The 11,530-nt window shown below is 41.2% G+C and overlaps 1 protein-coding gene across 10 annotated transcripts in view; it reads right to left on the bottom strand.

Moving 5' to 3' along the window:
- Window positions 1-539: 539 nt before the first annotated feature.
- The window catches only part of LOC140629051 (arylsulfatase F-like), a 31,718-nt gene continuing 20,727 nt past the window's right edge, over window positions 540-11,530 (bottom strand). For all 10 annotated transcript variants that reach the window (XM_072818443.1, XM_072818446.1, XM_072818452.1 and 7 more), the window contains 4 exons: window positions 6,707-6,841; window positions 4,873-5,035; window positions 1,662-1,783; window positions 540-1,244 (listed from right to left, as the gene is read on the bottom strand). In XM_072818443.1, the coding sequence (XP_072674544.1) occupies window positions 877-1,244; window positions 1,662-1,783; window positions 4,873-5,035; window positions 6,707-6,841 (788 nt within the window). In that variant the 3' untranslated portion in view covers window positions 540-876. The remainder of the gene's footprint in view (window positions 1,245-1,661; window positions 1,784-4,872; window positions 5,036-6,706; window positions 6,842-11,530) is intronic.

The following is an 11,530-nucleotide window of genomic DNA, read 5'->3' as shown; positions in this document are numbered from 1 at the left end:
GAGGTGGGCCCACAGAGAGGGAAGAAGGTCACAAGAAGATGGACAGAGGGACTGGAGTGGTTGGTGTGTCTACAAGCCAACAGACACCAAGCATAGCCAGCCACCAGCTGGGACACACCCATGCAGTGCAGGTTTCTACCCAGAGCTTCAGAGGGATGCTTTGATTTTGGACTCCCGGCTTCCAGCACTGAGAGAGAATGAATCTCTGTGTTTGAAGCCACCACGCTGGCGGCGACCTGTTAGGGCAGCCCTCCCAAACTCATGTAAGGAGTCGTACCCAAATCACGGCGGTCCAGTACGAAGAAGAGCCTCCATCAAAGTTCTGGCACAACCTCAGGGCAAAATCAACACAGGGGTCCCTCCCAAGTTTTTGATGGACTACTCTCAACTCGGTTTCATCTGTGGATGAGAATCAATCCTTTCTGTCGGCTTAACGGCTACTTTAGGCTACTTCCTTTCACTGCGTCATGATTTAATCCATTATTATTTTGTCAACTATTCAGTTACCCAGATGGCAATTATTCAATTCACGTTCAATCGTAATTTCAATTATGATGCTTTAATAGTGGCTATTTTTCCGTTCCCCATCAGCCAGTTAGATGCACACAGGACCTTATAGGGAGAGTTTGCTTTGGAGAGCAACAGAGACAATGGCACAAATGGATGCCATCGCGTGTTTTCTAGCACCGAAAGACAGGTTTAGATACACACCTATCACCAAAAGCAGAGAAGAAGTTAACGATAGCGTCACAACCAATGGGCATTTAGTCATCCTGCAATGGTAGATGAACCCACTGGCTCTCCAGTTCCTTCCCGAAATTTTGCAGGTGCCATATTGGCCAACATTGACTGCTCAATCTCAATCATTGCTTCCCCTTATGCCCGCACAGTGGAGGTGCCTCCCTCCGTGTCACACAGGCAAAATGGGAACACTCCACAGCAGGGCTTCAGCCACGGGCTGTCATAATTCAATTCGGACAACTGCTGCTGGACGGGAAGGATGCTTTTCCTGTGTTCCTTCACGGCGTTGGCCACTGTCTGGATCACGACATCGTACAAGGGCTCTGTGTCCTGTGTCAGAGGTGTGGACTCAGAGGGATCCCTGGTGAGGTCAAAGAGCAGAGGAGGGTCGTGGTAGGTGACCAGTTTGCCGGAACATCGGCAAAAGAGGGTCTCAAAGCAGGCGTGAGCTCCTGGCGGCTGGAACACAGGTGTCACGTAGTGAACCTTCCACACTGCATCACCTGGACAAGAAGAGCCACGTCAGAGACAGCCAACCCACATGCCAACCGACCTTGTGTTCTTCCACCGTCTCAAGCATGTGTCCTGGTCTTTCTCTTGGCCCACAGGTTAATGCTAAATATCATTCAGTCCTTACAATTCAGTACTAAGAAATCAGAATCCCCTAGTAGAACTTTCTGTACGCTTGGAAGCAGCCGTTCATTATGCTTCTCAAAATAGATCATTTCTTCAAGATATCCCCCCCTGTCTAAAGAGTGTGGCTCTTGGAAAGTTTTCCAAGACGGTATTTTCAGTGGTCACCCCAGAATCCAAGGACTGGTCTGGAGGTGGGGGAGGGGGAGAAAGGAACAAAGTTTTGAGAACGGACTTGAGTGACATCAATCTTGGCATCCGCAAGGAGCAGGGGCTGGTGTACTCACTGTCCTTGGGGTGCCAGCGCACGGCGTGAAGGAACGCGCCACAGTAGTGGTAAAGGAACTCATGCTCTGACCGCTGGACTTCACCCTGAAGTAGGGGCATGAGGTTCCGGCCGTCAATCACCCTGCAGACACACACAAAGGACATCAGGCAAAGGAAGTTGGCCAAGTGGCTGTTGGGAGGATGGTCAGTGCATTCCATGACATTTCCCGGGCCCGGAGAGCACCATGCTGACTTTTCTGGAAATCTGTGCACAGTGTCATGGACGCTATATTGTTATGGGAAATCCAGAAAAAAAAAAAACCTCAGCTTTTACAGTGAAAAATCAAGAAAGAGGGACACGTGGGTGGCTCAGCAGTAGAGCATCTTCCCTTTGACTCAGGGCATGATCCTGGAGTCCTGGGATCGAGTCCCACATCAGGCTCCCTGCATGGAGTCTGCTTCTCCCTCTGCCTGTGTCTCTGCCTCTCTCTCCATTGCCTCTCATGGATAAATGAAGTCTTTAAAAAAAAAAAGAAAAAGAAAAATCAAGACAGAGGAGTGTGTCAATGCATGTCCATCTAAAGAGCACTGCAGCTCTCAAAAGCTCAGTTTTCTGGAAGACTTTACAAACCAAAATTTCATCCGCAATTGCCTTGCTCCCCTGAAAGGGGGTCTTACAGAACTTCTAAGGGGTGCCCGGTGGCTCAGTCGGTTAAGCGTCCGACTCTCAATTTCAGCTTAGGTCATGATCTCAGGGCTGTGAGATCGAGCTCCACATCGGGGTCAATCTCTGCTTGAGATTCTCTCTCCTTCTTCCTCTGCCCTCCCCTGACTGGTGCACACCCTCTCTAAATAAATAAATAACATATTTTTAAAAAAGAACCTTGGGATGCCTGGGTGGCTCAGCGGGTTGAGCATCTGCCTTTGGCTCAGGACATGATCCCAGATTCCTGGGATCGAGTCCCACATCGGGTTCCTTGCATGAAGCCTGCTTCTCCTCCCTCTGCCTGTGTCTCTGCCCCTCTCTCTGTGTGTCTCTCATGAATAAATAAATAAAATCTTTAAAACAAACAAACAAACAAAATAAAATAAAATAAAAAAAGAACCTCTAAAAAATCTTATGCTTTCTCAGTTGTATTAGAAAATAGACCTTCTATCATATCAGAAAAAATCAAACCGACATTGTAATAAAAAATACAGTAAGTGTCACATGATCCTAAAAATGATGGTAAAAGAAATGGCACTGTGTTTATTCTCAGATACAATGCTTGCCTGTGTTGGTAATCCCTTAGAAAGCTGGTGGAACTAAGTTAGGCAAGGTCACTGGTATAGAATTTTTTTTGGTTAGAATTTTATTTCTAAAAAAAAAAAAAGAATTTTATTTCTATATTTCAGCAATGAACAATTGGGAGTTCCATTTTTTAAAAGACCATTTACTACAGCATCATAAGACATGGGATATGGAGAGATATCTTTAAAAAAAAAAAAGATTTTATTTATTTGAGAGAGAGAGTACCAGTGCAGGCAGGGCCAGAGGGAGAAGCTTAGTCGCTGAGCAATGAGCCCAACTCGATACTGGGACTGCAAGATCATGACCTGAGCCAAAGGCAGGCGCTTAACTGACTGAGCCACCCAGGCTGGGCACCTAGGATATCTTTTTTTTTTTTTTAATACCAAAATTTTGTGAGCTGCAACTACAAAACACGTGATAACAGAACTCAAAGGAGAGATAAACAATGTTCATAGATTGAAAGACTCAAAATTGTTCAGATCTTGATTTTTAACAAACCAATCTATAGATTTAATGCAATCTCGACCAAGATCCCAGAACGGTCTTGTAGAAAGTGAGAAACGTTTTTTTTTTTTCTATAGTAGACAACATCGTTAGTCACGAGGGAAACACAAATTTCCACCACCATGAGATTCGACTACACAGTTATTATAATGGTTACCATGGAAAAGAATGACCATACCAAATACGGTGGGAATGCCAAATGGGGCAGCCATTTTGAAAGTCAATAGGACAAGTTTCTCATAAACATATATCAACCCATATTGATAATAGACCAGATTCCCCACTCTTTGGGCATTTACCGGAGAGAAATACAACATTGATGTCTACACAAAGACCTCTATGCAAATATGCAATGCAACGTTCATCGTAAGAGCCGAGTTTGCTTTTAGAATCTCACAGAGTCCTTCACCTCGGTTTTCCATTAAAGACTAAAAAAGTGCCGGTAGTAATGATAGGGCATTTTTAGAGCTAATTCTGAAAAAAAAAAAAAAAAAAAAAAAAAAAAAAAAAAAAAAAACCAGATTGATTATATGAAGGAAAACCTTAGTCAGAGCTCAGAGGACATTATTTCTTGAGACTGTAATTCTGCACGACCTTTTATGAGTCTAATACACAGACTATAGCAACATCCCAAAGTCCATAGACTCTACTGAGATCAAGGAAAGCTACTTTTATGACTATGATTGGCTTGGTTGAAAAAAACTACATTTCTGCTAACATAACTATTTTTAAAAAATGGATCATCAGCCAAAATTGATAAATATACTTCTTAGCATAGGGGACTTGTGTTTTGTTATTATTTCATATAAATTCTCAATAAATCCTATTATTGGCTAAAACAAAGGTTAAAAAAAAAGAGGAGATCTTTCTTTGCTGCTGTTTCTAATTTGCTTTGGGCTCCATTCTATTTTGCTTCAGAAAGACTTCAGAAAGGTCCATTGCATGAAGAAGGAAACATTAGAATCAGTCTTTGGGCTTACAAGGGGCAAGTGGCGTTGGGTTGGAGCCACTGCAATAAACTATCAGAAAGTCACCCGCAAGCCTGCCTTGGTTGGTTGTTCCCAGGGACTGGGACTGTGCCATATGAAGGCTGTCCTCCTGCCGGAATTCAAAATAGTCACAACAGAATTACAAGTAGCCCTGGAATGCCTTACTTTCCTGTCAGCCTTCCCGACCTTGCACAGTCCAGTCCAAGGAATCGTTATTCTCTTACATGGATGAGCATTTTACCAGCCACATCCTCATCCCCAAACCTTCCTGTGTCCACTTTTCTCCCCAGTGAAAGCCATAGAGTATCTAGAATGTGCCACGTAGTCATATAGGACCAATAATGCTCAATACACAAAGCTATACTTCCTGTTAATCTAGAGTTTTGTGGCTTTTGTCCCAAATGCTCTGAGAACAAAGATGATGTGAACAGGGGTTATGATTATCACCTGTCCTGAGGGACCGAGCTTCCTGATACAGCTGCTAGCGTGGGGAAAATATCCATTAAACTGGTAGGTTCCTCAATCACTTTCCCAGCTGGCAATCTTCCCGACCAGCGGATGAGTCCCGGAACACGGATTCCACCTTCCCAGCCGGCCATGCCTTTCCCACCTACGAGGTGAGGCAACAGAGGGCCAGTTAGAATCATCGCGGTGGCAAGACTGCTTAAAAAAACAAAAACAAAAACAAAAACGTACAGTAGCATCAATACAGACAACATGTTCAGGGTCAACCCCATACAGAGTCCTGATGGGGTCAGCAGTACACGTCCATGGAATTACTATTTCTTGGGCTGCTGATGGGTGTTTAACCGAATAACTCATTGTATTTGAGATGGCGCATGTGCACTGGCTACACTGTCTGCCCCCAGTGCTGTTATCCTGCATATACAGCTGCTTCATCCCCCAACCACATTCACACCATTTGCTCCAAAGTTCTCCGTCAGCCTTTAAAATGAAAGCCGTGCCCTAGAACGTTTTCTGCTCCCTTTCTCTCTCTTTTGGAGATTTACTATCTTCTAATGTATCATAGAATTGACCTACTCTTCTGTTTTTCTTGCTGTGCCTCCCTCCACTAAAATGTAAGTTCCACGAAGGCAGTGATTCTTTAGTTTTGTTCACTGCTGAGTCCAGCGCCCTGAAAATAAACTTAATGGAATCGTGTGGTTCTACACGAACTGATGACCGCAAACCAGGCCATTACAGAGCATGAACCCAGGAGGCAACCATGACCTCAGGACAACAGGCATAGGCCAGGGTCCCCTTGAGTGAAGCAGGAGGAATGGCCATCCTACAGGCTTAATGGAGACTTATTACTTCATTAGATTGCTCCAACTGGAGTGTCAATCACACCAGATGGAGATTCTTTTTTTTTTTTTTTTTGGAATGTCCTCATAGGTAAAAATAGAGTTTCAATAATAACGCTTTCCTTTATGGCACATACTTGCTCTCCTAAGCATGCACTTTACTTGTGCCAGCCCTAAGAGAGCAGACACCCACACTCTGCCTCCAGAATGAGGCAAAGATGATCCCATTCATACAAAAATCATTATTCCCTGCTGAATCCATACTATCATTCATGCAAATACAGGCTCAGTTGTTTCGCATTCAGTGGGAAAGCACAAATACTATATTTTCCTCTGGAAGGAAACTTTGAAATCTCTTTCGGTAGATATGACAACATGCACTGAACACTTTCCAGATGATTTTCTTATCTGGAAACACGTCAAGATACACGTCATGGGTCGGGCCAATGCGGTGGCTAACGGGACATGTTTTCATGGACTAAATGTTGCACCAGGATACGGGGCTGGTATCTGTGCATTCAATTATGAAACCAAAGACAGGGTTGCTACTTTGTGTGCTAAGTCATATCTTGACAAGAGAGCACCAACACTTCCTTAGTCACCAAGGAGCCTCTGGTTTTTGACGTCTTGGCTCTGGCTACCACATCAGATCATCTACCAACAGCCTTGTACATATGTAATCAATGACTTGGTACATATCCAATTCATTGGCAGAGTACCATAAAGGCATGTGGTTTCATTAATGCTTTATCATCTCATGGGGTTGCCAGGGAGGCTAGCCTCTCATAATGTTGGCAGATTTATGCCCATTTCATTGGGTATCAGCCCCTCGCTTTATTTCACCCAGACTCAAGTCAAATGCACTTTTTCACCTTTTCCTGCGTTAATCTGTTCATTTCATGGATTCCCATTATCGTGAGCCCAGGAGAGCTGACTTACAACCAGACCCCACCCACGAGTGGATCCCCACTCCTCACCTCTGTATATTCCGTTCCACCCGCCACGCTGGGAGTGGCCCACCCGTGACTCCAAATGCCCTCCGTGGTCTGATGTAAAGTAGACAAGCGTGCGGTTCTTCAGATGAAAATTGTCGATAGCATCAAGAATTTTGCCTGAAATAGTAAAAAAAAAAAAAAAAAAAGGAGGGGGGGACACATGTAACGAAAGTCATTATGAGCTTTGGGCTATGACGCTAGTCCAACTTGCAGCACGTTTGTACGGGAGTCACTGCAGGACTGTTTCTCATCGACGATGCACCTGCTGACGGTGGGTGGTGTGTGAGCTCAAGAAGAGCGACGTTTTCCGAATTCCTCAAGAGCATCTTGTGTTGGACAGATGATTATGTTAAACTAGGAGTGGAAATGGATTTATCCTTTACTATTTTACTATTATCCCTTGTTACATCATTATTGCATAATAATATTTATTTTTATTATTTTATGATGCAGACACCAACATTCACACTTTTAACTTATAAGTTATGTTTAGCTCTTGTTGGTTTTTCTTTGGGGGCTTCGCTGTTTCTGTTCTTGGTTTATACAGACTCCTGTATTAAGGTATGAAAACATGTCACATCGTTGGCAATAGTTCCTCCTTTGGCAAGGAGCGTGCCTCGTCTTTTGCAATCACATTTGTCCCATGGCGTTAGGACCCACCCTAAGACCTCACCATAACTCGATTTCATCGGCAAAGGCTCTATTTCCAAATACCGACACATTCAGAGATTCCAGAAGTTAGTACATGGACCTTTCTTTTGGAGGATACAAAGCCACGCCCAACACTGACTTTACCCAATATATTCCATCCTTGCCACTCTGACTTGGTTTCCCTCCTTGTATCTTCTCACTGGACCATCTCCATGGTCATCTATTTCTGCTTCCCTGATCTAACATCAAAACTTCTGCGTGTAGTTCAGTGTCGTAAGTTTTATTTTTGATAGCACTTTCTTTGCAACCATAAAAGTGTGTCTGGATCCTTTCTCTTAACTGGCCTCCCATCAGACATCCTTGGGCAATTTAGTTTCTTATCACTTTCTTTCCCCATGTGTACTTCATCATCATCCTACTAAGGAGCACTCCCCAAGTGAGAGTAATTAATATTTTCATTAGAATCACCTTAAGCCTCGATATTAATTTTGGAATCATGAGTATTTCATGAGTCACCATTCTCATCCAGAACCTGGTATATTTCCACTTACTAAGGTTTTCTCTTATGAGTTACTTGGATTCAACAAGATCCTTACTTTTTGAACATATTTCTATATATTGGTTGTTGATATTGGACCTGCTACGAATGATACCTATCACCTACTGTATCTTAAAATGGGTTATTTTTAATATAGAGGAAAAGTCTTTTGGTGCATATTTCTAACAGAGAAATATTTTAACATGGACATGTATGTACATAGATATTAGAGTATACACAAGTATAATTATATTATGCTTATTCTAAACTAGGGGTATACTTAATAATTATCACAATAACTTATATATTATCTCAATGCCTATATTATTATTTATATTATTACTATACTATGTATTAAGATAGTATACTAGCAACAATATCATATGCTGATATATGCACATGTTATATAGAACATGATATACTATTACTAAAGACATATGTATACATTATAGTATATTATTATAGTTTACATTATATATTATATATGTGAAGTATATATTTAGGTTGATGCTGGCAAGCATGTAAGTATTGTCATGGTTAGTACCTGATTAATAATTTTTTAAAAGATTTTATTTATTTATTCATGAGAGACACACAGAGAGAGAGAGGCAGAGACACAGGCAGAGGGAGCAGCAGGCTCCATGCAGGGAGCCCGACGTGGGACTCGATCCCAGGACTCCAGGATCAAGCCCTGGGCTGAAGGCGGCGCTAAACTGCTGAGCCATCCGGGCTGTCCTAATTAATAACTGTTTTAAAAATCTCTCAAAACATTGAAAAGAGAGCCAGTTAAAAGCATTGATCAATATCATGCTTAAAGGTACAATATAAAAACTATTTCATTAGTATAAGTTATAAAAGAAGACTTTTTCTGTCATTATTATTATTATTACTCATTTTTAAGATTTATTTGATTAATGAAATTAACAGAAAACCTAAATACATGTGTACTTAGAATAAGACCTAAGAATAAGACCTGAATAAGACCTGAAGTTGATACTGTTAATGGACATAATTGTCAAAAAAAAAAAAAATGGACATAATTGTCTATCTTGAGAAACCTAGAAAGTGTAATAAAACTATTATTATATGTATATACTATGTAATGTGCCTTATTAATTATAATACTGTATATAATCTATAATTACATAACACAATATATGAAAATATACTAATAGTTATATATTGATAATATATTAATAATATAATACATTACCAATAATGTAACTATATTATATATTATACATAATATAATTATAACATGCAATATGTACACAAATATTTGTTTTATTAGACTACAGTTTTCAGCATAGATAATCATATATTTTATTGTTACGAAGTTAGTTTCAGATGTTTCTATTCTTAGTATTTCAAGAGATTTAAAAAAATAATTACATAGTGGTCATGGAAATGCATAACACCTTTATATAAAAATGAATTTATGTTATAAATGTAATATGTTTCTTTCTAGCAGCAACTGAAAAAGATCATATAAAAATGTATAGATATGAATGTATTTATACAGTCATTGGATTTGTATCATACAAATTTACATTATATATTTATTATATGGTATATATATTATATATTATCATGTTTATTATATTATATATTATAGATATTATATAAGACAAATATACACAAATATTATAGATACTGTATAGTACAAATATATATGTACACTTTTCAGTTGCTGCTAGACAGGTGCTAATAATTTCCATGGGTACTACCTAATATTTTTTTAAAGATTTTATTTATTTATTCATAAAAGACAGAGAAAGAGAGAGGCAGAGACACAGGCAGAGGGAGAAGCAGGCTCCATGCAGGGAGCCCGATGTGGGACTCGATCCCGGGACTCCAGGATCACGCCCTGGGCTGAAGGTGGTGCTAAACGGCTGAGCCACCCAGGCTTCCCATTACCTAATTATTTTTTAAACTTCTCTCAAAGTTACTTGACATTTGTAAAGAATAGAACTATGTTGGAAACCCTAGAGATTTCTGTGATGCTGGAAATAGATGTATCATATTTAACATTTTATATATGCATTTCACACACGTGTCTTGGTATTTGCGTGTACAGGTAACTCTCAGACAGTTTGGCAGTCTCCTGGGCTCCTGCAGCCCTGTCCGGGGAGCCGCCGAGTGCACCTGCACAACCTCGCACACAAACAGCCCAGAATCCAAATCCTAGACATCATCACTTTTGTGCAAACAGGTCCAGCCAAGCCTCTCCTCCTGCTGCCATGGCTTATCTGTCTGCCTCACCTTGGACACTCACCCTCTCCTCCCAATCTGGAGGAACCTGCTCTGAGCTACTGAATTCACCAAGACTCCTGTTGGACGCATGACTAATTAGGCCCCAGAGGATTTCCCCTGGGTCAGGTAGGGAATGTCATTTGCATTGGAAGCCTCCATCTGGGTTTGAGGAAGCAGGAAGCCAGGTGGAGGGTGGGTAGGTGGGAGTTTCCGAAGCTTTCCCAACACCTGTGAAATGACAGCCTGTAGGAGTCTGAGGGGTTATGGAATGCTTCAGAAGAACCTAGCCATGTTTCCTCATTTCTGTCCATCTCTGTCAGACCCTCCACCAGCACCACTGAGCTAGCGAATAGGAGTGAGTGGGTTCTGATTCTGGCTCCTCGGGGCATGACCTATAACCTGGAGCCAGCCCACAATATCTCATGCTTTTGTTTCCTCATCTTCCAAGGGGAATAACAAGGATGAGTATGATCCCCATCTCCTAGAATGTTTATGGGGATCAATCCAGAACACACCGGAGCAGTGCATGTCATATGAGTCAAGCCGTTTATTCGATCAATAGATCCCCCTGTTTAACCATTAAGAGTGCACTTTAACAAATGTATTAGTATGATATCCCAACCAGGACCCAATAAGTGATTTTTATTCTTAGTATTTCTGAAATCACATGTCGAAACAGATGATTATTTGTCCTGAAAGCTCAGTTCTGCCTGGACAGACAAACATACCCAACGCATGGGTCCCAATGGCTTATGAATTTCAGGCACATTCTTTGAAAATGTGGCTTTCAAATACCCGGCATGTCTGCAAAGCTTCAGCGCACCCATGGGGAGGTGTGTCATCACCTGAGGACCACGGAAAAAAATCCCATGGGGATCAAACCCCAGCTGGAATACCTTATTTGCTGCATTAATGCCACATCATTTGTTATATTAACTTAGTTTGCTAACTTTGTCTTGATTTAAAATTTTAAAGCAAATAGGATTCTTTTGTGGTCTTTGTCTGTTTTTAGTGATGACATCCTGACTTGGAGTTCTTTACATACTTCACACACCCAGACACACACACACGTGCTTACATAAACATAGACATATGTGCCTATGTTTAGTCAAATAGTATTTATATTTTAAATAATTTTTAGGAACACCTGGATGGCTCAGGTGGTAAAGCATCTGCCGTCGGCTTAGGTCATGGTCCCGGGATCCTGGGATGGAGCCCCACATCAGGCTCCCTGCTCAGTAGGGGTATCTGCTTCTCCTTCCCCCGGCTCTTCTTTTCTCTCTCCCTCAGTCTCAAAGAAATAACTAAAATCCTTTTTAAAATTTTTAAAAAATAATTTTTAAATGTTTTCTATATTTTTAAGA

Source organism: Canis lupus, chromosome Y, assembly GCF_048164855.1.
Source record: "Canis lupus baileyi chromosome Y, mCanLup2.hap1, whole genome shotgun sequence".
Lineage (NCBI taxonomy): Eukaryota > Metazoa > Chordata > Mammalia > Carnivora > Canidae > Canis > Canis lupus.
The sequence above is the reverse complement of the archived record's forward strand: the minus strand, read 5'-3'. Positions and strand labels throughout refer to the sequence as shown.